Here is a 27723-nt window from a genome sequence, read left to right as displayed (position 1 = left end):
CACTTTATATCTTAAAAGTTTCCCGTCACTATGGCCCGCGGTTCCCACGGTGGTTCAGACAGCCTAATGACTATAATTACGCTGTGCGGCCTATCCCGTCTCCCCCTTGCATGCCGCGCTCGCATCGCTTCGACAGGGTTTGAGAAGCAGCGCCCCTCTGCCCCCACCCTGAATGAGCAGGTCGGCTCAGAGACAACCGGGGACGTTTGCGTCGCACACGGTGACATTCAATTCACGTCACGTGGCCCCGCAGGAGGGATTTATGTTTTCTTTTAGAGCTGACTCACTTCGCCTGAGCTTTTTTTCTCTGCAGGGCCTAAGCTTGCCAAGGTTAGAACGACACTGTGGCGTTTTTTTGTTTTTTTAATTTAGAAACTGGGCGTGTATGCGTGGGGACTGTTTGACATTCGGTGTTTTGCAATATAGTTTCGCAACAAACTAGTAACACATTCCGCAATGGCGTGAGCGACGACAATGTCGGACGCCAAAAATGTTCCTTTATTTCTACTTCCTTTGTAAATTGCTCCTTCCGTTCTTTTCCAGATTAAACGCCCCCAAAACTAGGTGCATATCCAACTATGGTTCCCCCCATACAGCCTTTTTTAATATAACATATTAATATGCTCCAACTTCAGGACGCATATTGCTTTAAAGGAAAAAGAGCTCAAACTTAAAGCGACAGCGTGACTAGCAAACACTATTACATACCACTGTTTCTTTCCGCCTAAAATATATCCAATCTCCCACACCGTCTCACGACACGATTCCCGCACCACCTTAGTGCTCTCCACGCACAGCATGGAAACTCTTTGGTGAATGTATGGATTAGAGGGGGCAGATAATGCTGAGGGGGGGGGGGCGGAGGGGGAATTTACCATTCTTGCCAGTGGAATAAGTAAGAGATAAACACGCTTGCATAGAGTCCCAAAACGTAGCTAAATGAAGAAATAAGATCTGGCCTAAGTGTTACACAGTAGCGGCTGAGAGGGAACAAGAGTGGAGGGGCGGGCGGAGTCGGAGGGGAAAGGGGGGTCGCAGGTGGGAGGTGTTACGAAATTTTTGAAAAACACCTCCATGCCGAGTCCGCAGCCGCCTCTCCTCCATCGTGTTGTCCCTCGTCGACTCTTCGGAACCAGGAAGCACAGAGGCTCCCTACCCTAACCCAAATACAACAATTCAATGCAGCGTTGTGATTGGTCTGAGCGGTGTGGATCGGCACTCAAACGGGGACTGAGAGGCTCTGCATGTTCCTCACCAGGCTGTGTAATGCAGCCTGGTGGGCGACATGCGAAGTGTGCATGACTGCTTGGGCGGCCAAGCAGAAGTGAGCCCTGAAGGAGTGCAAACCACTCCTCCTCCCAGATATCATGGGAGTGCCAGCACCGCCCAACCTGGCCGAAAAAAGATGCATTGAAAATAACAAATAACTTATTATAATTTTATTTTTTTTTTACAGTGCTCCGCGAGCAGTGGGGTGCCGCTCCTCCGCGTTAGCGGAGGAGCAGACGCAGGTGTTCCCAGCGCTTCACTTCTCTATTAGAGTGGCTGTCTAGGTCTGTGAATTCTTGAGCACATTAAGCTGTTGCTTTTAAATCACACTACTCAGCATCTTCTGCAAGGTGCTGAAAAACAGGCCACACCCCCTGTAATACAGCATAATACGGGAAATTCTCAACACAACTTCCAAAATGTCCATACCTGATTAATTAATAAATTGACATCAAGCAAAGTCAATTTAAAAATCAGTTTTCGTTGTGTGCTACAAAAGTGGTCAATTTTAACATTACCACTCTGCTACTGATCAGCCTTCCAGCACATAAATAAGGAGGACCAGTTACATACCGTACAACAAAGATAGTGTTTTGTCACTTACATGATCAATTCAATTATGCATATTGTCTTCTAACCTGCGACAAATGAGGTTGAGTTCAATTCTGCAATGCAAATCTTTGACCAGTGGGTGAAGTCGTTCTCTGCAGTGAAAGCTCAGCTCACTGAGCTATCTTGCGATTTGTTTTTGCCATGCCTTTCACTTAAAATGCATTTTCCATAGTTGATAATTTTGCATGCATTTTTTTTACAGAGTTATGTAGCACTCTTTGCTGTAATCTTTTTTAATTTGACAGTTTTTATTTTTAGACTTTACATGCCAAATAACTCGTTTTCAGTATGCCCAGAGCTCCTGCATGTCCAGTAAAGAGCCTCATCTCTGAGGACTTCAAAAGTATTTCTGGTGCAAGAAAATGGAGCTGCCAGCAGCTTCTCATGCTCCTAAGTAGAACCAAAACGAAATAACGACCTCATCAACTCCCCCACCAACACTTTATACCTGCCAACTTGAAGAACAATCTCACAGTGTAAGGAGGAGGCGGGCCGTGTGACGAGAAGTACCTACGAGGCACTTTTGAACCCCATCCCACCCCCAAGCCCCCTCCTTCCAAAAAACAACAAGCATTGGCATAGCCAATAGGTCTCGCTTTTGGGACCTTATAAGTGTTTAGCCATGCAACAGTTAATGTTGTTGCAGTAAGGATATTGTGCGGCATAACTAAACACTCATGAGGTCCCAAAGCGAGACCTATTGGCTATGCCAATGCTTGTTTTAAGTTGTGTGAGTAAAATCCAGATGATACGCCCACGAACAGAAAAGAAATAAAAAAGCAGCCAAGAAGATGAGCTGTACTAAATGCAAGAGGCCACGATCTAGCCTTTACAACTGGACCGATATCCGGACTCACCCGGAGGTGGATACAATGTCTTTGAGTTCAATCGACTGCTCTTTATTATAAAATACTGTGCCATAAATTGTGGTCACAGAGTAGCACGAGGCCAGACAGAAAATACCATTAACAGGCAGAATGAAGGAACACAGTGCCATACCGCAGAAACTGCGTCCTAAGCCCTCTAGGGTCATACAGGGCAGGGCATTGAGTGTGGGATACTGGCCAAAACCCTCACAATAACAGACTCCAGCAACAGCCTCCGGAGACCGTGGTACCGGTTCTTCCCGCCATAATTGAGTTCTTTGCTGTACGATGAAAAGTGGAATCAATTAGTCATGCCCTTAAAAAGAGAAATGCGCGAAACACAAATGAATTACATTACGAGCATGCATGTGTTCCAGGCACTTGCAAGGCTGCCAGGAGACTCCGTGATAAGATACGAGAGCAGAACGACAGAGCTGCTTAACAGGAGAGCGAACCCTTCTTAAAGTGGTCAATGACTGCATTATGTAGGACAGCGAGATTAGGACGAGGGGTCGCACTGATCTCTAGAGGGAGCGGGGAAACGTCAGGCGCACCCACCAGCTTTATGTTTATTCTTATGTGGCGTTTAATGTTTATAGTTCACTAGCTGCAGGGTGCCTGCTGACGTAAACAAGCAGGAGGATTTGCTTAGGTGCCACTCAGTCTGAAATATATATTATTGGCCAAAAGCAAAGAAATAATACAAAAAAAACATGTAATTTACAAGGATAACTCCAATGCTTGTTGAAGATTCCGACTCTTGCTTACTTTCACCAGCGACAGACGCCACGTACACATCAAGTCACGAAAGCGAGCACACACGAACCATGTTCCGAAAAGGGAGGAGGGAGATGCGAGCAGAGCATATAATGTGCACTTTCGCGCGGCTCACTGAGAACATCAAAGCGGCCGTGAAAGTGATTACGTAGGCGTGCGCGCGCCCGGCGCACATGCACTGTAGCTAGAGACCTGAAAAGCCACTAGTTTGCACTTCCAAATCCTGCTTACTTAAACTCTCGCCAGAGCAACGCTAAAGCGCTGGCTCAGGCGAGACCTAAAAACTAAAAGCTTGCTGAGGCTGGTGCTGATGTCCCGGGGTGTTTTCACATCTCTAGATGCAAGTCGGCAGGTCAAAGCCTCAGAAAAGAGCTACAAAACCACTATTCACAGTGGTTTTCAGGTTTTTTTCTTTGCCATCGTGCGATGAGAGCCGATATCGCGTGTCACACAGTGGCATCCTGTGAGTTGGAAGGTATGACACATTCATGTCCCAATTCACAGGTACAAACAAATTGTACCTCACGAGATTTTATGCAACTCTGGATAAATATATTTTGTTTTAACTAGATTTTAAAAAGACGAACTATAAACCATGCCCTGGTCCCCTGTAGATACGTTACCTATCGTTTATGTTCCCTCCACAGTCTGCACTGTCACAAAGGCAAAAACAGGGAACGCAGAACCAACCGTAGCTCTATGCTTCTCTAATACATTAGTAACTGACTGGCCCTGGCTGACACAGCCCAGATGGATCCAGCAGATGCCGGGCCAAGCCCTGATGTGCCAAGTGGGCAGCCTAAGGTGCCGACAGTCTCCCACGTGGCCCCGCTGATGATCATCGGCTCTAGAATAGGGAGTGGCAGTATTTTAAATGGCCCGGTACTGTCCGGTTCTGAGTACCTGCACTTTTTTATTTTGAGGGGGAGAGTAACAGCACCTGAAGAAAAATGTAATACTTTTAGTGGGAGAGTACTGGCACTTCTCAGAAAGAAGTAGGTACTCTGTTTCAGAGTACCAGCACTTATATTTTTCCATTTCACGCACTAGGGTGAGGGGTGCCTTATTGGGACGGCAGTACCTGTTTATCCACCAAAGACATGTAAGCAAACTAGAACACCAAACTAAATACGCAGAAAAGTAATGCAGCATGTAAAACAAAACCCAGTAATCCTGTATTTCTTTTTCACTTGAAAGCCGTTATCTAGATCTGTTTTTTCTGTTCTGTTTAGTGACATGTGTTAGTGCCTACATTGATTTCCCATTTAGCCTAACAAAAAGTCACATATAGTTTGCTTTCTGGACCATGAAGGTGCTCAAGTCTACACTACAAAGCAAGGGAGCGCTATTCACTGGGGGAGGTGTCCAATGGGCAGTGCAGACAAAGGGACAGAGGGACACTGCATCATGGGTGACGAGCTACATGCAAGAGAGTGAGGATCGGACAGTGAGGTGAGTGGTAGAACCATAAGCGGCAGGGATGGTGGAACAGGGGCTTAGTTCAGGCCACTGTGATGCAGGGGACCACAACCCATCAGGGGGCCCCAAAAGCTTCTCAGGACCCCAATTCAGCCCACGGACAATGACTATCTGAGTGATGTTGGAGACTCAGTGGCCTCTCTCAACATTCTGCAGGGAGGCCTATCACTGTGCGCCATGCCACTGGGGTGGAATGGGTAAGGGTTGAGAAGAGTAACTTCAGCTGATGCCCGCCATCCGTGTAGTTATCCTGCGACGTAATGGTACTTGCAGAGAGTTGTTTCTGAAACTATCTAAAAGGAGCACTGCACATTGCAGAAGGTCTCACATGCCATAATCAGGGCCACTGGAATTATCCAATTGTGCGGCTGCTGCGATTTTCGCATAATTATAGATTTGCTGCATTTGCCACATAATCCATCGTCTGCCACAATCACTTTCTAGCTTAAACGGTTAAAAAGTTACTAAAAATGTGATAGCACATGTCGCACAGTGGAAGGCTCTTTGCAAAACTGGACTGGTCACCTTTCGCCTGCTCATTACTATATTTAGGTGTTAAACTGGTACTAATGAGGTGCAACCAATGCCCCAGAGAGTGTTACCAGGTTTTAAAATGACAAAATAATGTATTAATACTATTACAAAATGTGCCGCAGTATGTGCTATTTTCCTCAACGCTGCTGCACAATTTGGCGCTCTCCTGCTGCATGATTCCAGTGGCCCTGACCACAATCAACAATTACTAAAAAAACAGTGCAAAGTCAGTGCCCAATTTGTGCCATTAGCTGCATGTGAAGGGCATTGCACAGCCTGGCAGGCACAATTAGAGGTGGGAAAGCCACTGAAAGTTCGAGCTAGATGCCTGGTTATGGCTCAGTTCCAGGTCCTTTAGGAACTTCGAGCCCAAAACGAGCGAGCTTTCATAGGAGGTGATGTGGCCTTGTGGCTGAAACTGTCAAATGGGTCACGGGAACCAGGTTCAAAACCGGGCCTCTACTGAGTATCTTGTGAATACTGGCAAATATCTCTGAGCCGAACAAAAATGTGTAAATTAATTTAATGAGAAGTGCTCTCATGTTCTGGGACAAGGTTCATGCTATGTAATACTGTCCAAAATAAAATGTGCATTCTGCCTGTCAAAGTACCTGCCAACTTATAAAGAAATGTCACCATGTGAAAGGGGGGGGGGGCATGCGGAGAGAGACCTAGAGGCTCTCTGCCCTCCACCAAACCCCCCTACACTACCCCCTAAAAAAAACCTCCACCAATGCCCTCTCCCACTGCCTCCCCTCCCCAAAAAATACAAAGGGTCACTGAGGCAGTCGCGGAGGTCCTGGGGTGTTTTCACACCGCTTAATGGACATCGGCTGCTTACAGTGTACAAAAACAAGCAGGAAAGCCACTCTGTGCAGTGGTTTCCATCTAGTTGTTCCTGCCACCGTGTGATTTCAGCTCACCAGGTGACCGTATGAAGGGAGCCAAAATCATGTGACACATGGTGGCCCCTTGTGAATTCGCTGGTCTGCTGTCAACCATGCTCTAATCTAAACCTTCAAGAAATAAGGACAAACCATTAACTTTGACGTGTGAAAGAGATAGATGTAGACTGAGAGGGACACCCATCAGAACGGTATTTTCCCGCCTCCCTCCCAAAACCTATGGAGCCTGCTCAAAGTATTTTTAAGGTAAGGACACAGCGTCCTTAAAAATTCTCCATTGGGAGAACACTACTATAACCAGGGGAAAGTGGCCCAATTGGTTCTCTGAAGGGATAAGAAAATCAACCCATGGTCCTGACTAAAGCCACCGACTCATGAGGTTGCAAGTAACATGTTGACCAGACATGTTTTGTATAGATGTGTGGGCTACCTAATCTCTCCCTATACACATCCTCCTTTTTACTCTTGCCACTACTACCAATAAAAAAAAAAAAGTAATAGGATCTTGGAGGTAGGAGGTAATTTTAAGCACATTGTTTATATCATGGATCCCAGACTCTATGGTATGAGAGACATCTTCGGGTGGAGGACAGACCCGATTACGTCACTATCAGTCATCAGTATGTCAGCAGGAAACTGACAGAACATAACTGTTGAGGGTCCCACATCAATCTCTGTTGGAGATCTTTGATTGGATTTTGTGCTCTTCCACTCTTTTTGATTCTTACTGTTATCTCCTGGAAAGCTAAGTGGAAAGACAACTAGCTTCCCCCCCCTTTGATTTTTTCAAAGTGTGAAAGAGATACCCATCAAGTGGCTGATTTGCACAGTGTGGAACTTGAAAATCTAGGATTATTCCCAACTTCTCTGCTTGGCCAAATTGTGTGATTCTAGGCAAATACTTTATTTGATCGAGCCTCATTTATGTACATAATCCAGGAGGAGGGCATCTTCAAATACATGAGTTCAGGATGTGCGCATAAGAAAAAAACTTGTGTTTGATATGTAAGACTCTTGAACCACAAAGCGTTGACATTACAAATTATGTCTCCCCTAGTTCATTAATGGCTTGTTCATTGGCTCTCAGAGCCAGTGCTAACCTGTGGCTCGGCTCCCCCTGCTAATTTAATGGCTCGCCCACCTCTAGGCACAACTGATCTATTCGCTGGCAAGGACTTTTCCCAGCTACATCGTTGGTTTTCATGTTTCTAAATTGACTCCTATTTTGATACATATTTCTTATGACAAAGCTGAGGCTACACTGCAACATCCAGCCTGCAAAAAGCCGCCCTAGGAAATGTTTGTAGCAAGACTGGCAAGTTGGACCAAGCAGGTACAGTGAGCTAGACCCTATTTACAGGGATGTCCAAGATGGGCGTGGTCTTCCTCCCACATTAAAAATGTTGAAAACAACCAAATCCCGACCATCATGCATTTTAACTTAAGATGACCCAAAATACCAAAGAGCATTATTTGTCTGCCACAGCAAAACCGGACCACATCATAGCAGCCAAGTGACAATTGCGTTCCTTTTCATCAGCTCCAATCTGCCCCTAGTAAGCGCTATATAAATGCAATTACAATACAATACATGTACACAGACTTGCCAAACTTCGAGCCGCTGCCCCCTAGTGTAAGTCAAGGCTCTCAACAGACCTCAAACACTAGCATTTATCAGTGTTGCTAGCAGCACTTTGGGTGCAGAGCAGTAAAATGACCAGTGCTTAATTTGAGCCAGTGGTTTCTGTTTTATGAGAGTCTACCACATGGCGGCGCTGTTTGTCTAATTTACAGAAGAGCACAACAACAGCTGTTTATTAAATAATTCTATATATTTGTAAAATGACTAACACCTGCCTCCCAAACCAATTTCATAGCTTTGGGGGCCTGCAATAGTCAAAATTGTCACACTTGTAGGAGTATGATAGTTAGTAGTTGTGTTGGTACTGTTATTGGCAGAGCTGGCAGGGCAGTTGGTGGTGCCAGCTGCAGTGGCTTCTTGACGAGGGCCCTATCACCTTTTTAAAGAAAAATACAAATTAAGTACTGAAAAGGACACCAGCAAAACCAGCATAGCAATAGAGTCTTCAAACTCCTATGTATGTTAGAAATTGGATCAAAAACAACAATCACTTAGGCTGTTTAGCCCTGATTGAGACACATGGACTATTCAACACACTTGGGATATCACACATTTGTTTCCCGATGGCAATATTTTGTGAAAAGAATGAACAGGTGAATGCTTACCTTGCGGTGCGTACTGGGTCATCTGTGGCCCATATGAGCCACTAGAATTACCCTGCTGAAAACTCCCAGCTCCAGGGTGCATGGGAGCCCCAGGGGAAGGGTGAGGCGACATTGAAGGCCCCGTCGGCTGAGGTCCGTACTGTGGCATCTGAGCAACCCTCTGAATGCTGGACAGAAACCCTGAAAAGAGCATTAAATAAGAAAAAAGAATCATTAACTACCAATGATTTCAAGGATATTTATTTGCCCATGTGAAGCAACTCTTTGAGTAAGCTCATGTAAGCAAAGGATGTATTATGTTATGTTACAGGACATCATGTACTACATAGGCGGTCTTTGGAGTTCACTCTACTGAACGCAGAAAGCCCACATTACCGTGTCACCCACTGCTCCTGCGTTGAGCCCTGTCTAGGGTCACTGGGGCTAGGGGTGCTAAATAGATTAAATTCGAATCTGTGAATTACATACGAATAATTACACAGATTGAAATATAAATAAAGTCCTTTGTTTCCAAATTGTTTTTATTCATATACTCCATTTTCATTTTAGCCTCATCTGCACCATGATTATTTCAAAGCCCCAATGCATTTCGGGCCAGTACTTTACCAGGGACATATGCTACGCAACCTACATCATACCTAAAATTTTAAAAATGAATCCTACTCAGAATACTTCTTTGAGCAATCAATGTAAGCAAGCAGAATTTTTGCTGACGCATTCAATCCTGATTGAGAACACGCCTGTCAGAAATGGTATAAAGGAATGGGTAGCGGTTAATAATAATAATCTTTATTCGACAGTAATCACAGCCATTAAAGATCGGAAATACAAAACAGCAACAATTAATTAAAAAGATCATATAAAAAAAATTGAGCAAAATCGCAAAAGTCCTCGCAGCCATCAGTCACATCAAGAGTTTCTGGATCTTAGTGCTGCTCTCAGGAAATTCATTACTGCAAAAAGCGTGCAATCATTGGGCAGAAGCTGCAAATACAATAAAGCAACACGGGCATGTCTAAAGCTCAAGTCTTTTGAAAGGGGGTTTCAAAAACAATCTCCTTGGACGAGTAAAATATTTGCATAGGAGACCAAAATGTAGGGTATCTTGTGGAGACCTACCGTCGCAGCCACAGGGACCTCTATCCTCTGCATGTAAAACAAAACCATGGGTCTTGGTTAGGCAGGATATACATAGGAAATACAAACACCTGAGAAGGCGTTGTGTAACGTGCTATCTATCACTGTGACTGGAAGGAGCCTGGCGCCAGGCGGAAGAACGTGACAGCATAACAACTAACCGCCATTTTACATTTAAAATGGTAACATCTATGTAAGGCACGCAAATCTTAAATAAATAAACAGAACAGACATGGGTACAATGGCAGCACAGCCGAGGACTGATGTAAATATGTAAAAGTCAATGCTGCTGACAACAAATGGCCAGCAGGTGCCACCGCTGCAGCAGTTTTCTGCAAGCGATACCAGCACTCGCGATGGGAACTCGGAGCCTGTTCAAACCCCATTCGCAGCGCTGCCATCCAAAGAGACACAGGAAACACAAACCCTCTAAGAATGTCACTGCCAATCACTTCCGTTAGAGCCAAACAATGCTCTTCCCCAAAGCCAAATAAGTAAAGTGTGTGCAGCTCAAGTAGGACCAGGGTGCACATGAAAGACCAAAGGGAACGGAGGACATGTAACATGTTTTACAAATGTGCAAGACACTAAAACTCCAGGGGAATCTTTTGGTAGGATATTTAAAAGGTAATTACAGGGTGTGGTGGGCTGGCACCACATGTTCAGGTGAAGAAGTAGGCGTAGCTGAGATGATTTTATGTAATTTATTAAGTCCATAAGTAGCCTCCTAGCTGCTCAGCCCATCCTCCCAACTGTCTCACACACAGACAGGCACCCAAGCATTCCACTCACACTAACATTCTACGCGGAACACTCACACTGGCTGAACAGCTAGGTACAGGGTGAAAGGGAACATATTAACATGACCTGAGGATACTACACAGGGCCTAGGGTGTGACCTTCTAATCTTATAAACATAGAACACGGCAGGCAAGAAAGAACAGAAAAACAGACATTTCTAAACCCTAAAATTTAAAAAAAGAAAAAGTTATTATCAGTTTTTAAGCGTGTCTACCTTACCTCATCTCTGAGCTTTCCGTAAATGTTAAATTGTCTATCCATAGTAACACACACAAATAAGTACGCCAGCAAATGTGAAAAAAACAGAAAGCGACAATCATGGCAACTACTATGGCAGACTGCAGGGTTATTTTAACCTTTACTGAATATGTAGCTTCAGTCAAACCTAAAATAAGCAAAGGACCGTTCAGGAACTTGGTGTAGCTATTCATCAGGAAGAGAGAAATTATGGAAGATTTTAACAACAAAAAATCCCCATCCATCAGCTAAAAGTATTATATATGTCTGGCAATACATGATGTGCATCATCAGTTACAAATTACAGAATCTGAACATGAGATTTCCTAAAACTGAGAGACATCTGTACCATGCCAATTCTAACCAACAGAAGGAAGAAAGTGTATAGAAGAGCCGTGGCATGGCACTGCAGGCGAGTTTTTACAAAGACATGATACCTAATTTAGATGCGGTTCAGTTAGAATAACAAGGCCTCGAGCTTGCACTGACAAATATTCACATTTGGGGAATAAAAGTGTATGTTTATTTTATGTGAGCAAGCCTTTCTCTCGCTCTGTATGCTTGTGTGGTTTTCCATTTCAGGAAAATAATCGAAAAAGTGGACTTAAATGTGGTGTCTGTAATGTTTTATTTTATTTTGAGTTCTGTCGAGGAAGCAGTGTTCAGGATGTTTCATTAGTTTGTAACTTTTCAATGTTTCCTACTGATGCTCCCTGTATGTCATTGATTAGCTGAACGAACAATTTTATTGCTGGTACATACAAATGACTAGTTATTTGCTTAGTTATGCATAGCTTAACAAATGTGATGTAGCAGTAGGTATGTGTCTCTAGAAGTATCCTCTTTACCAGAATATTGACTGGTTTGTGTTTCACAACACTGCTAGTTAAACCTTGTTATATCATAAATCAGAGCATAAATGACTGTGGCTTCTGCACCCTGAACTGCTATATTTTAGAGACATGACAGTTTTTTTTACTAACTTTTGTTAAGTGCACCCTGTATGCCCAGACGTGGGTCCCAGGCTCACTGTGCCACTGGATTCAAGCTAGCCTTGCTGATGAGGGGTGACACCCAGAAACCGGTCCTAGGACACTTGTTTCTTGTCCAGGGAGAACCTGGATTGGCAGTTCAGGCTGGACTGTTCCCATGAGGAGCAGGGCCAAGACTGATTTGCATATGGCTGGGTCTAAACTGGGGAGGCATGGTGAGTAAAAGAACAATGGATTTAAGCCAGAACTCTTGACTGGCTGTTAATGTTTGATTTATTCTGCAATCCATCCATCATTTGTGTGTCTTTAACTTTCTTTTGAAGCAGATTCTGTCAGTCTGGCTATTTGTTTTATACTTGATTCTTTCCTTGGAATTTATTCAGATGCAGACCTTATGTTTGACCTCTTGTAGATAACGGATTATTTTGATTGAGCTCATTTTTAATTAATTAACTAATTGTTTTTTGCCTTCTGTAATGATCATATTTTTGAATAAATCGATGACATTTTAACCTGTTGTTCCGTATCGAAGAATTTCCTCTACGATAGTAGTGGAATTACGAGTTTCACCCTATATGTAGCCTACAGTGCGTACGAAGGCGAGCAACCTTGGAGGAGCACCACTCTTGGGAGTAAGTGTGACTAGAGGGGTCCCTGCCCAGTTCAAACTTGATATAGGGTGAAACTCGTAATTGTACTGTCTTCCCCCCACCTTATTGCTCCACCCCGAGCGTGGCAACGCTGGGGTGTTTTGTAAGCAGCCCTATGATGAAGCATGTCACAAATTTGTGTGAGTGAGGGCAGTATTAGGACACACAGCACATGCCATCAGGAGACAGACATTTTTATTACTCCCTACTCCTTCTGATGTACTAAACATAAAGAGTAAACCTACACAAATGCCTACTACCAATTCACATGTAAGATTCAGACAAGTATACCCCTCAAATAAATGCTTTGAACAAATGGGAAAACAGAGTACATGTCAAAGGTCTTTCATTTGGCATGTAATAGTATATAAGGAGCAGTGGGAAAAAAACACCTTAAATGGCTGACCTGGTTCGATGCCAACATAAGTCATTCATTTCTGAACATATGTTCACCTTTGAAATTGCTGTCTGTTTTAATCCCTTTACTGTTAGGCTGTCACGCATTGTTTTTCAAATACACCACATTTTAGAATGCAGCAATTTGAGAACATTCTGCCATACACATGGGTGAAGAGGAGAGAAATTAAAAAACGGTGTTAAGATCCTGTCAGTTTATGCTTGTTTCTCTACCACTAAGAAGGTCATATCAACTAAATCAAAGAAAGAACCATCAAGCAAGGGAGTAGGCTAATTTCTGACTGGTTCTCGCACTTTAACACACATTCCATTTGGACACTAAGTGTTTTTGTCTATGGTGAACTGATTTCTATCTAGGAATTCCCAGATTTGGCTGCTATGTGACATACAGCAAAGGGAGGTGAAATAATGCGACTAAGACGACACATTTCTGGTGAAATGCAACCATCTGCACTAAAAAAAAGAGAGGTTTCCCAACGCCAAAGTCCGCCACGTAGCAGGAAGACCCCATCTCGTCCATGATAATTGTGTTTGACAAAAGAAGTCTACAGAGCGAAGCATAGACCACTTATTGGCACGATGGATGTAATCTTGGCTGTGCAGTGGAAAAAAATTAACTAATCTGGATGTAAAACATCTGAAAAAATAAACGATTTGCAGAGCACCCGCAAAAGCAACTGCACAATTACTACTGTAAAAATAGTTTTGCATGAACGAATTTGTGGAAATTTTGAAATCCAGGACATAGCCGAGATGTTCAGAGAAGGGGTTTAAACATTATTGTAAAGCAGTTGAGAATTTATGTTGGAACACCCTAAGGTTACTACTGGTGACTTGGGACGCGAAGTGTGTTCATCAGTCACCCTGAGTCATCAACATTCAAGTCCCTGCACTTCATCCCTGGTGCTGCGAAAAAAGGGCGCTTCCATTCTGCAACGATAATTATGCAAAGCTAGGGTTTTTACACCAAGCTATTTAATTAGCTCGCAGAACGTGTAGCTTTCAATATACAGTGTCGTGGCTCAGCTGAAATATTTGGCTCACTTCGAGCAACAGGACCATGCCCCCACCCCCTTCCCTTGGCACCCTGACAATGTATTTCATGACGGCATCTGCTTATATTCACAGATCTACTTCCTTGTTTCTTGACGCCAGGAAAACAAGACACGCTTCTCCTGACTCCAAGGACGCAGCACGCACGCGGCGCAACCTTAACCCGCGTGACGCCATCGGCAGACGACTCACCGTCGCTAGAGCGCCAGCGCTTTGTGCGTGATGGAAAGTTCTGCAGCTTCCCTCCATTTAAGCAACCTTTTCCTCCCAAGTCCGTCTGCTGGTTTCTCATTATAGCGTGATAGCTTTTGGTATAGGAAGAGCGTCAAGTCGGTGACCCACAGCAGAGTACAGATCAAAGTCATAACCCCTATTTGGCAGCCGGCTACGCTATTAGAAAGGCAGTCTCTTGCCGCTCTGCACTCCCCGTCACGAAGAGCTCGCGGGCTCCTTTCCTGTATAAAGCATTTATTTTGTTTGTTCATTACTCTTTCCTTACTCTTTAAACTGGAGAGGACTAGATAAAGGGTTTGATTGAGAGAACCTGTTCAGGTTCATCCATGTCTTAAAAATTTAGAAACTAATTTACACATGGACTTGTAGTAAGAACTATACAGACAAACGGGCAGGTGGATCGGACACTTAGCAATTGAGGGAAAAGGGGCATCACGCACGGAATGAGCGGTCCCCCCCAAGGGCAGCTCCTTCGAAAAGGCTGCTCTTTGAGCAGTGCAAAAAAAGAATAATAAAATTATAATGTTATTTTATTTTCCCTTCCAGAACTCGGAGTCAGGTCGGGGCTAAGCTCGCCTGAGGTAGGAGTAGTTTGCACTCCCTGAGTGTGCATGACTGTTAGGCAGCCCTCTTCAGCAGGCCAAACAGTCATGCGCACCTAGCATGTTCTCCACCTGCCAGTTTTGCACAGCCTGGTGGAGAACATTCCCAGGCTCCCAGGCACTGCCTGAGTGGCCAAACAGGCCGCTCAGACCAGGATTGGATTGGAATCAAAAAAAGGCCCAGGCATGCAAAAAAAAAAGTGGCCCACATTTGCGGATTTTTTTTCATTTCACTTAGCTAAAAAAAAATGCAAGGATTAGTTCACACTGCTGATGCAGGGGAGACCACGTCTGTTCAGGCCCCCTTTCCCCGCTCAGTCTGCATACATTAATGGGCCGGCCCAGCGAGAGAAAGGGAGTGACACCTCCGCCCAGCTGCCTCTAGAAAGGCCACTCAGACACACGCTGGGCCTCTGGCAGCATCCTACCAGCACAGACATCCCCCTGGCTGCCCAAAAAAGCATCTCAGAGCTGGAACTGGGATACCGGCCTCTCAGCCATTGCCCGAGTGTCTGCCTTACCAATCTGATGCTGGCTCAGACCAATCATGACACTGCATGGCTGGGTGCTTCTGTTCCTGCTGAAGTGCAGGACAGAGAAGCAGCGGCGGGCAAATACATTTTTCTTCCCTGCCCCCACTACCCCCGTTCCTAGGAGGCAGCCGCAACTGGTTCCCCTCTCTCTAGAAGCAACATTTTGAAGAGAAACCTCAAAAAAATAGGTTAAAGAGCAGGCATAACATTTTATATAATACATGGGAGTCTGCATAAAAGCCCATTTCTAATTTTCGAATTACTGGCGATTAGAGTCTCAAGTCGCCTGTAAAAAGGAAATGATGTAGCCGCTCAACTCTAATAACTTATTACAGATGAGTTCTGACATCATAATGTCTGCTGCCAGCAGCTAAGAATTAAAGAAGAACAGAGGATAATCATAGATGCACTTTAATCAGCAAAAACGAAAACTGGCTTTTCCTCCTTCTACTCTGTCTTTCTAGATTAACAGCGATAAGCAGAAAGAAGCGACTTCTGGCAATCTTTTGTTTTTAGCACACTTTGGAAAAATATGATCTCTCTGCCTGTTTCTACACATTCTGAGTTAAAGCTTGTTTTTTCCTTCTGGCATGTATTAAACTGATTATAATAGCTTTTTGAAACAAATATCTAACTGCTTTTTGGAGTGTTTATTTTGCACTACAGATTCTACTTTTATGCTTCATGTTTGCAAACATCATATCTCTTTCATATAAGAGACCATCACACCAAAAATGTAAGCGGTTTGTGGGAAGGGTGATGATGAGACCATATATTATAAGGAATAAAATATTTTATCTTTATTTATTTATTTGAGTTTTATATAGCGCTGGCTAGACCCCGAGGTATCAGAGCGCTTTACATGGGGATCAGAGTTACAGGCTAACATGTTACATTTGTTCAAGAGCAACCAAAACATAGGAAACAAAGAAAAAGAGCAGGATTACAGAAAATTCGTTATGGGAGACGGGGAGAAACTGTGTCCAATGCCCGGCTGGGTAGGCGACGGCTGTGGGGATGAACCAGGGCCGATCTCCTCAATAGCTGAACCAAGCAGCTCCACCGGGCGACGGACATAATGCTCTGACTCCGCTGTCAGGGTAGTGATCCGGTGTATTCAGAGAATGTCAGAGTAGAGCGGTGGGTTGGGGGGGGTGAGAAACCATGGTCCGAATGAAATCCAGACGCCATCTTAAGGTCAGGCACTGTCAGTCTCTGTCAGTCTCTGTGAAAGGGTCCAAGTTGATCTTATTGAACCAGAAGAGGTCGTCACAGGTAAAGGCACATAGCGTAGTCATTTCACGGCAGATATGTGACTTTGGGGTTTCCCTTCATCAGCCTAGGGCATGCCCTTCAGTGGTCTTGGGGGCCACGCCGTGCTGTACCTCCTTGGGTTGCCTCCATTCGTAGCCCCATAGTCTTCTCGTGGGCGGCCACCATCTTAGAGTCAGGCAGCTTGTGAGCAGTGCCCTGCGTCAGCTCACTGTGCTTCCAACAATTATTCAGCTCGTGGGGGCTCTTTAGGGCCCCCGGAAACGCTCACAGGTGGCAGGGATGCTTCGCCAGCCTCCCACGCACCGTTCATGGCCAAGTGGCGACTCTGGCTCTCCCGTGGCACCGTCGTCTTTAGAGTCAAGGAAAACAGCCAGCCGTGTCGGTCCCCTTGCAGCCGTCCACACCGTTGTACCTCACTGCCGGCTGGTTCAGATCGCCGCAGTGTTTCTTCAAGCTCTTAAGTCAAATTCGTGGAGGCGCCGTTCCACTGACTGTCGCCGCCGTGTTGCGGAGTTCTGGTGTTGTCATACATTATAAGGCTTTTGTAAGTCATCTTTGAGTTACATGACCTTATAAAGTAGCTGTTCCTTCAGCTTTGTTCCTTTATATGGTCTTGGCTTGTAATATACTTATTATGTAAGGCAGGGGGTACTTTAGCCCATATATAATTTAAATATTCAGTAGAAATATTTCTTGCAATTTGTCACCACCACTATATGCAGAAATTCTTATAATATGGTGTAACTTTAAAGGCTACAGTCTTATGAAGAGGAAATATAATGTAACTTGAAGGATCAAAGAAAGGAAGTGTGCATAGTATCTGCTAGTCTATCCACTTGATGACAGTCAATATTTTTGTAGAGAAGAAATTAAGCACCTGTCATCATACAGTTGAACGTTTTTCAAAAGAGGGATGGAGGGAGGTTGTTGTGCTCCTCTGTTGGGCAGTGCTTTAAATGAGGCGGTACTGTCCGGTACTGTTGAGTGGGAGAGTACCTGCACTTCTCAAGAGAGACATAATACTATTAAATGGAGAGTACCTGCACTGCTCAGAAGCAAGCAGGTACTCAGGTGCAAGGTACCTGCACTACTATTTTTAAATTTTAAGCACTGCTGTTGGGTTGTTTGGGAAAATAATCTAAAACCGTGAAGATACCACAATCAAACCCACATTGAATAGCAAATACAAAAAGTACATCCAAAGGAAGCATTTGACATCATAATTAATCATCGGAGTGCATAAATGCTTGGAAAACCTAAATTACAGCAACCATTCTCTGGCCAATGGAAATTAATCCTTAAAAAGGGATGAAAAATGGTCTTCACAAATCTGTTAATTCGCCAGATTTGGGACTACCTGATGAAAAAAACCATAAGGTGTACACCAGGGGAAGTAAGATTTGAGCAAAGCTCTGCAGTGTGCCTAGATTTCTTAACCATAGCATGTGGATTCTCCTCATTGCAGGAAATCTGCACGAGTAGGATTGGAAAAGTTCAAATAGTTCACAAGGACACATTCTTGCATGCGAATGCCCCTCTTCCCTCAAGTATATTGGAAATGTGCATGGGATCTATGCCTCTTCTTGCAGTTACTGCACCACCTATGCCAAATGTATTAAGACTGGAGCTAAGTGTGGGAATTCAGTGCAAACAAATATTTTACAAAAAGTCTGCCGTACCAACATCTCCACATAGAAAGGCACACAAATCCTGCCTTAATGGATCAGGTCATGACTTTGTATATAGGGTATGACACTTTGCCCAGAAGGATTACGAGTGAGCAAGACATGGTGAAGTCTAGAAGCCCAACTCGATTAAATGGTGCAACGAGGTAGGGCTCGAAATCTTTGTTCCTGCCCTTTTTGTCGAGACCACCATCTCCAACTGCTATGAGGCCCACAGCCAACAGAAGCCATTGTGGGCTGGGGATCTTCTTTTTTTGGATCCCAAGGAGAGCAGAGATGGAAGCTGAAAGAGACAGGCCAGGTCGCTCCACTTAGCCAGAGATGTGTGTGGTGCTGGTTCACGGGACTGGGGTTGCTGAGCGTGGGGGTGTTGGACAGAGCCAGAGGGGCGGCTCCTAACAGAGCTGCACGGCATCCAGCTGGCTTGATAGCAATGGGAAGCAGCAAATGAGGGAGATGGTGTCCATCAGAGGCAGTCTGTGACTCCTTTCTGGGTGGAAACTGGTTCTTCAAATTTAGGCCATACATACAACCGCCATCTGGGGATACAAGTAGGGAATTCTCGAGCACAATGTGGGATTCTGATTTTTTGGCCAGTGTGGAGGAATCCTGGAGCCACACTTTCCTTTGTTCGGACATGCTTTAATTCCTGAATTCTTACTAAAGGGCATTTCGGTACTGGGGGGGTCATGTGCAATCTGGAACCATTTAAAAGCCTTAAGGGTGATATGTTATACTTGTAAACAGGTCCCACTTCGAGATGCATTGTAATTGATAAATGTTTTGAAATAGGAGCTTCCTAGCGTACCAGTAACATCAACCATTAACAGATTTTTTTAAAAAGCTTCTGGAGGCATTTAAGGTCACTTCTAGGACATGTGGTTTTAGTATCACTTCAGAGGTGACCTTTGCTTACAGAGCTTATGGACACAGACAGGGAGGGGGTTGTGGATGTAGGCCTGTCAACATTTTATTTGCTGCTTTAATGCGAATCTATTCTATTTTGCATGAACATTTGGCCATTACTGCGCACAGATCTTGGCGTTTTGTTTTTAAGTCTTTACAAAGCAAGCACATTTAACTTTCATTGTTTCTTGCTGTGAGAAAGTCGGTGGTGCGGCAGGATTATATTTCTCTGCGATGCTACAAGCTCTGGAAGGACGGTTCAGGAAGACTCTTGCACACTCTTGAGATGAGGTTTCTGCAGATGAAGGTTTCAGAACCCATCAAAGCGGCCTCAGCCTTCCATCTTGTAAATCGTGTAATGGTAATTCGGGTAAGAATACACACAGCTTTATAGCACTTGAAACGGTGGGGAGTTGTTTTGTTGCCGTAATTGCCGCCATGAATGGTTGTGCAGCTCACCAGTCAGTCTCCCGGGGTTGGGGCAATGAATTAGAAGTTTAAAATCGTACGAATTACACTTTTAGGCTCAAATCGGTAGTAATTTCCAAAGTATGTAGCTTCCTTATAAGCAGTGCTTTAAATGGGCAGGTACTGTCGCTACTCAATACTTGCACTTCTTTAAATTGAAACGGGGAGTGCCTGCACTTCTCAGCGCTGCTGCAATACATGTAATGGGAGAGTACTGGCACTTATCAGCAAGCAGGTACTCTGCTGCATGAGTACCAGCACTTCTATATTTCCATTTAAAGCACTGCCAATAAGTAATAGATTACTCTAGGATTGTTTGTTTTCCAGCCCAGATGTTTTCCAGGAGTGAGCGAGCAGCTGGTGATTTAATGCCAAAAACAAAGTCATCCCAGCAATTTTTCTCTAAAAAGTACAGGCTGTCCATAGGAATGTTTAACGTCCCAAAAGATATAAGCCATTCAAATGAAAACGGGAGTCCAAATAAATGATTGGCATATATTGTCTACCAAAATGAACAATCTATTGAGGGTTGTTAGATCTGGCATCTTGGTGTAGTTTTCCCCTAACTTTCTGCTTTCAGACCTCCTGTTTTTTCTGACTTCGCTTTTGGTGGCCTTAGGACTCTGCACCATTTACCACTGCTGACCAGTGCTGAAGTGCTTGTGCTCTTTCCCTAAAACACAGTAACATTGGCTTTTACCCAATTGTCATATTTAATATATTTGTATGTCCCTAGTAAAGTGGCACTACATGTGGCCAGAACCTTTAAATTAAATGCTGCTAGTGGGCCTACAGCACTGATTGTGCCACCCACTTAAGTAGCACTTTAAACATGTCTCAGACCTGCTATTTAAGAGCCTGTGTGTGTAGTTTAAACTGCCATTTTTACCTGGCAAAACTTTTGCCAGGACCAAACCTTCCTTTTAAATATATATGTAATCCCTAAGGTAGGCCCTGGAAAGCCTAGATAGCAGGGTGCAATGTATGTAAAATGTTGGACATGTACTTTTAATTATTACATGTCCTGGTAGTAACCAACTCACCTAAATCTTTTACTACTTCAAGGCTGATCTCTCCCATAGGATAACATTGAAGTTGCCTTATGACATTTTATAATGCGATTTCCAAATAGGAAGAGATAATCAGTTCATGTTTGATGTCTCTGGAACTGTAAAGAAAAATCCTAACTTATGGTGAGGTCAGATTTTTAATTAAATAATATTTTTAATAACATTTTTGAAATTGGCACTTTTAGAAAGTAGGCATTTTCTTGACTTAGCTATTTGGTGCCTGGAGCCTGTCTCTGATCACATGAGCGGGTGTAGCTGGCAGATGGGTTTTGTGAATTCCTCCTAGAAAGCCACACACAATAGGGGAGCTTAGGTGTGGCTGGATGGGCCATCACTGGCAGGATGGGAGGGAGGAGCTGGGCCTTTCTCTATTTACACTTGCATTGGCTGCATACCCCTCTGAAGATAGACAAAGGACTGCATACTCCCTGTAGATAGTCTGGAGTCAGGACCAAAAAGGCGGGGAATCTGTGCACTTCAAGTGCCTGCCTCTAGAAGCTTCTCTTTACTTCAAAGGCACAACTGTATATAAATACTGGACCTCAGGCCCCACCACTACAGCATACCTCTGGTCTTGTGGATACTCTGCCAGGAAGGACTCCTGTGCTGCTACAAGGCCTGCCACTCTGCTGGACTACTGCTCTCAAGGAACTGCTGCCCTGCTGTGCTGATCTACTATGTGTTGCCGTCTTACCTGGGGAAGATGAGCTGGACCTGCAACTTCATCCTGAACCCAGAACCCCAGAGTGACTCCAAGGGCTTGCCTCCTGCTCTACACCGCAGGGACATAAAAGGCTCCCCAAACAGCTGCTGGACCAAGCTGCAGCGAGTTCAAGACCCCTAAGTGGTGCCCCTCAGCTCCTGAACCCTGGGTGTGGGTCAGCGTGCTCAAATCAAGCTTTTGGGCCCTTTGCAAACTGGCCAATTTGCATCAAGACCTCGCTGCTCGCAACAAAATCTAGCGCGAGCTGCCACCAGCCCGTCTCTTCGCACAGCAGCATCAACAGCCCATGGAGGACTGCCAACGCGAAGCTCCAGCCCACCAGTACGCGATGCCCAGCCTGCTTTTCGTGCCCACAACAGCCCGTGACCCTCTCCTTGTGCCTCGCAGCCCTCCCTAATGCAAAAAGGACTCTTGGCACAAAACTTGACAGTAAACTTCCAGTGCGACTAATCTAGGACTGTATCCGGCTTGTGCTCCATCGCGGTCAGCCTGAACCTTTGACTTTGACCTGGTCCAGCGCAGCCAGATAGCTGTGCTTGGCGCTTTGTGCTTTTAGGCACTGTTTTACACTTTATTCTTTAAAAATTCATACCTTCGGTTTAACTGATTGGATTTTTGCTGTTTTGAACTTATTTCATTTATTAAATTTTGCTCTATTTTTCTACCCTATTGTGGGATCTTTTTGTGTCATGTTTTCACTGTTTTACTGCTTGAAATGTTGCACAGAAACTTTACACATTGCCTCTAAGTTAAGCCGGACTGCTCTGTGCAAAGTAACTGGGGGTTCACCGCAGGTTCATTTGGGATTTGCTTGTGCCTTACCCTGACAAGGATTGTGGTTGTTGCTTGACCATGTCTCACACCCCAGTCAACCAACAACCCAGTGGCTTACAAGGAGTTGATGTAGGGATTCTTGAAAATACGATATTCGCTCAGGTGAATGAGGCTTCTGCTGGTGTGTATTGCTCGGTGCAGCAATTCAGTTGGGGAGGGGAGTGTCTACACGCTACATAATATCTGTCAATTAAAGAAAAAACAGCTAAGTCCACAGTATGGTATGTAATGATACGAGTATGTGTAAAGCACATTATCACCCGGGAATGTATCCTGGCGCTATGAGTTTGAGTGTGTCTGTGTAGGTGGTAAGGGGGGGTTTCGGGGGGGGTTGGGGGAGATGACTAGCTCACAATAAAAAATTGTCATGAATTGAAAATCAGATAGTAGATATCACCCTTATCTTCTAGATTGGGCGGCTGCTAGGTTCGGGGCTTCCATTATCCATTATTTTAATTTTAATTATTTCCAGCTATCTCCCGCTACTTTGGGTATAGGTGTGTTCCTATTATTTAGAATTTCCACACACTTTATTAGTGTGCTCAACCCAGGGCCTAGGCCAATTCTGTCTTAGTCTGAACTGATAGGAGGTTGTGTCGGCTTGTCAGCAGGGGTGGGGAGTTAATAAAATGTATACTACTGACTAGATAAGTATCCAGGAAATTGTATAATTGGTACACAACATGACGCGAAGAGTTCAGATAGCAACCGTTCAACGGGGTACCCGAGGACATGTGACCACGATTGTAATACAAGGTTACCATGTGTCATATTTGTTTTGCGAACGCTGTCATCATAATGCACATGTATATGAACATGCTATGTCGAAATCACTATTTAAGCATTTCTTTCGCCTGTACTGATACTGGAGAAAATCAATGAAGTTTGTTTTAAAAACCAAATGAATTGAAAATCAGTTTTCATCAGGGTGGCGACAGGTTCTGCAGTGGCATAAAAACATATTGCAGTATGACAATGGTTACTGTATTTATACGAAACATTGCAAAGGACTATAGCGTTGCATTGAGTTTCAGCGTTTAATGATAGGTAAATGTTTTCCATTACTTCTCACAATACAATGTGTATTGTTGCAAAGAAGCCTTGCTCATGCCAATCAATGTTTTATACCCCATAGAAAATGAAATGTTGGGGTGAAATATTTTGAATAAAGAAAGTGCTGAAAAGTGTGGCAGCTGTCATGACCATGTAGGTACTACAACTGAGTAGGATAATGTGGGACCAACATGCAGATAGCATAGAAAGTTGGTACAATCAACATAAAGACTATGCAAATCGTTCTGCTTAGTGCCATGATCCAAATATATCTCTATATCGTCGTGCAGCGACAGCAGTTATGTATCGTAATAGCATGCCACAGAAGGACCACAAATGGAGACCGTGAACGAGGGAGGCTAAAGAAATAAGATAGTAAGGTTAGAGCTCGGGCACCTCAAGGATAACAGTATGTCGTGCATCAGATGAGGGGATTCAGTGGAAGCCAGTTATTTTTGGTAGCAACATTTGTAAAGGGGTAGGCGTACAGTTAGATTTCTACAAAGAAATAGAGGGACTATCATGCAGGAAGAGTACAATAATTTAATTTGAGGTTTCATGTGATCCTCTTGGCAGGATACTGAGGAATAGGGTCAACATAAGTACTGGCTATGGGGGGCGCTTTAGCTGTCTGGCTTGGCTTGCAGACCAAGAAATACCAAGGAGGGCACTGATTTTGTTATGTGGAGGCAAACATTAGGCTTAAGTTCATCTTCCATATGTGCTGCAGTCGAGTATACAGGAATGGCTAGATCATTCCTTATCTCCTAACCCAGGGGTTCTGATGTTCTAAGGGTGAAACAAAGAGGGTCAGTTCAGGAATGATCGCTGGGGACGTTTTATACACATTATTAGGATTTTAAGGGCATTCAATCTCACTTTGCCTGCTTTTGATTCCATTATGCAAGATCAGCTATCTGATAGTCTGGCAGGTACACCTTGCCAGTTCATAGGGAAGATAGGTAGAAAGCAACAAAAGAGTGCTGTCCTCAATTAGCATATATCATTCTATAATCCGTATCGGCCAACTGTTGTCTATTCACAAAACTTGGCTGCCAATCAATTGTGCTGGACACTGTCTGAGACAATAGTCTATGAACTTGCGTTGGATTAACCAGCTGAGTGATGCTGCAGCGTGGAAGAAAGTGACAATAGCACTAGACTATTGGTGGTGCATATTGTATGACCTTGACAAGTTGAACTGGACAGTTCCGCACATCTGGATAATGTTGGCCACCAGCTTGGTGTCTTTGCCTCCTGTCGGGTTGGTGTTCTTTTCTCTTTCGTGTGTGGCACATTTGGATCCCTTGGAAGGAGAGTCACTTACATGGGGACAAGTCAAGTCCCTTAAACTACTGCTCAGTATGGAGTCATTCTAGATTCCAACTTCAGCACACAATGTTCTGGATTGGGATGGCTGCAGACGCTGTGGGTTCTGCTGGACATGGGTATAATTAGGAGGAGTGGGCATTTAAGCGAATCGGTCATAAGCACTGACAATGATTAGCAACAGAGTGTTAAATCACTCCTCACTCATTGAGGTATTGCAATGCCACTTACCACTTGGTGGTAGTGCAGGGTTTTTCTCAAAAAGTATGGTATATGGGGTGTAATACTGCACATCTATTGTTCCTTCTGCACGGGTTGGTAGCATAACTGGGTTTACGAATGGTGACGAACACCTCTTCTGTTGGAAGTGGGAGATAATCTTGTTCTAGGGTCCAAAGGACCGTACTGTACCATATCTAAAAGGTATAACATACACTGATGTTATCTTTTTCCCCCTCATCTGTTTGCATTAAAGTGCATGGCTCCAGTGGATGCATGCCACGTAAGAGCAGTTCGGGTTGGATCACGGCAAGCTTCAAAGCTGGGTAATTACAGTTGGTCTCCAGATGCACAGAGCCAGGGAGTGGGGTGATTCCGCCTGGTGGAGGCTGTGGCCATTGAACAAGAAAACAGCAAATAGGGGACTTCAGCCTAATTCGCTCATTACAGGTTAAGATAATTTCCGGATGAGTACGGCCTGAGAAGTGACTTCCCTGAGCATGCCAAAGAAGCTAACTTCAGGATGAGTTGGTTTGGCCAGGAGGGTGTTTGATGTTAAGAGTCAGCTACGGGAAAAATTTGACTAAAGGAGTTTGAGCCGAGCATGATCGACGGGACCTAGAAAACTACTAAATGGCTAGGTTAACTATGGGTTTTCCTAGTGCAGTTTTTAGCTCTACCTACTCCCTTGACTGGTCTGGTGTGGCAGTTGTGCATTTCAGGCCTTTAAAGAATCTGCAAGCACCTGAGTGGAAAACTTACAGGCTTCTGAAGACACATAGTCTTAGATGAATCTCCATGTTTACATCGGGGGAGGGGGACAAAGTTTTCCTCCCTGATGTGGTGTATCTTTTCCGCAGTAGGCCATGACAGGTCACTGGAATGTGCTGATATTCTTCTTTAAAGTGACTGTGCTGCTTAGGGGAGTCCAGATGGTAATTGAAACATGCTGACCTATGGCAGGGTGAATTCATGGTTAGTGGGGACACTTCACGTCCTTCAGCATATCACTGGGATTAAGGCACAGAGAACACCAGTGCCACGTGGACCACAAAGGGGGTGCTTATAGCAATTGGTAAAGATGCAGCAATTTTGTCAGGGGTTGGATTGGTTGCTTTTGTAGCCCTTACCCGCATTTCCGCACAAGCATAGTTGCACTAGGTGACAGAGGCCCTTTGGGGTGGCTGGAGGATGCAGTTGGAGCCAGGGGGCCAAGACATGGCCCAGTTGCCCAGGCTAGCTCTCTGTCAGGTGTTGTAGTGACAGGCAGGGTTGCTCTGGGGTGTAAAGAGAACACGGATTCACATAAGAGGGATAGTCGGTTTTCTGCCCTGGGATGGGACCCCTTAGAGGGTCCAGAAAGGTCCAGGTCGAAGGGCAAACCATGAGTTCATAAAAATGATTTTTGATCCACTGGGAGATATTGGAGTTGTAGGTGACTACAGGTCTAGCAGACTACGTACACAGAAAAATCATTCTGCCACAACCTTAAGTGATGTGTACTGTTATATGCAATTCTGAAAGTTATAACTATGTAATAAACACGGCCTGCGATTTGATATTCTAACCAAACAACAAAACTGGGTGTCAGGCTGTCCCTTCGGAATAATTTTGAAGGTTTTGGGGGACAGGGGTTGTGTTAGAGGTCACTGATGTGTCCCCTCCATCTGACTGTAAGATATAAGCTGTTGGTAATCAGCTACAGCATCTGTGGAGCTTACGCGTTGGCCCAAGTGGTTCTCACACAACAAAAATATTCTGGCAGACTCAGTGGCCAGCTTACCACTTCCGGACATAATTAATTCCAGGGGGGCAGTGGGGGAGTATAATATGGTAATGGATTTACTTGCATTTTTACTTTTTATTTAAAACAATCTTCACAGTGTTCGGCTAACAAATCTCTCCACATCTAACCCACTCATTACAAATTATATTGCCCAGTAAGTAGAAATATTTGAAGTCACCTCAAAAGTGTCACTTCACTTTTTTTCTTGATATCTTCAGATCTCATTAGGTAGACACTACATAAGCAAATGGACCCTGACAGTTCAACAGTCTAGTTATAAGTGTATTCATTGTCCTTGGGTTTTGCACGCTTGGAGTTTAAATGTATGGATCGAACTTTGGTGGCTTGTGAAGACGGTGGAGATCTTTCTTCGGTTTCCTTTTTGTTTCGATTTCTTCAATCCAAGCTTCCTCTATTCCTCCTCTCCTCTTTCCTATACTCTATGTTAGTTGCAAGGTTAAAGTGGGGAGGTGTTTTAGATGCATGAGTTTTGTTCACCTTAATGTACACAAGAGTGGAGCTTTGGAATCGAGCACTTGAAACTGGGTGGCTGTGGGAGGCAGTTGGAACTATATGCTGCCAGGAGGAGATGGTGTGCCCGTGGAATGTGGCAATAAAGATCTTTCTTTTCCAACCGAGTATGGACTGATGATTCAAGATTCAACTCTTCCAACCTTTCAGCAGAGCTTTCCTTTCCTACTCCTTGCCCCTCAGACCAGGAACAATTGATCAGATGGCAAGCCCCTAGCACAGGCCTAACTATTTTGCAGCTTAGAATTGTGGTAGTCTTTCTGAGTACCATATGGAAGGACTAACGCAAGAGAGGGCGTTAGGAGGCGGCAGTGGATAGGAAAGATGTGCTGCTCACCAGCTTCTCAGAAGCTCTCACTGCGCGTACCTTCCACGCAGATCTGACAGGCACAGAATGGTGCCAGGAAACCGCCTCCAGCAACGGAATATATTTCCCGCAACATCACAGCAGCCGCGCTGCCATCAATTCTGCTTGCAATCCATGTCCAAACAGGGAAA

The 27723-nt window shown here is 44.4% G+C and overlaps 1 protein-coding gene across 5 annotated transcripts in view; it reads right to left on the bottom strand.

Moving 5' to 3' along the window:
• Positions 1-27723, bottom strand: part of ARID1B (AT-rich interaction domain 1B) — a 736193-nt gene that overhangs the window by 124536 nt on the left and 583934 nt on the right. For all 5 annotated transcript variants that reach the window (XM_085611434.1, XM_085611437.1, XM_085611436.1 and 2 more), the window contains one exon: positions 8690-8869. In XM_085611434.1, coding sequence (XP_085467560.1) covers positions 8690-8869 — 180 coding nt within the window. The remainder of the gene's footprint in view (positions 1-8689; positions 8870-27723) is intronic.

Source organism: Triturus cristatus, chromosome 6 (assembly GCF_964204655.1).
Source record: "Triturus cristatus chromosome 6, aTriCri1.1, whole genome shotgun sequence".
Classification (NCBI taxonomy): Eukaryota; Metazoa; Chordata; class Amphibia; order Caudata; family Salamandridae; genus Triturus; species Triturus cristatus.
Note: the sequence above shows the minus strand (reverse complement) of the source record. Positions and strands in the feature narration are given on the sequence as shown.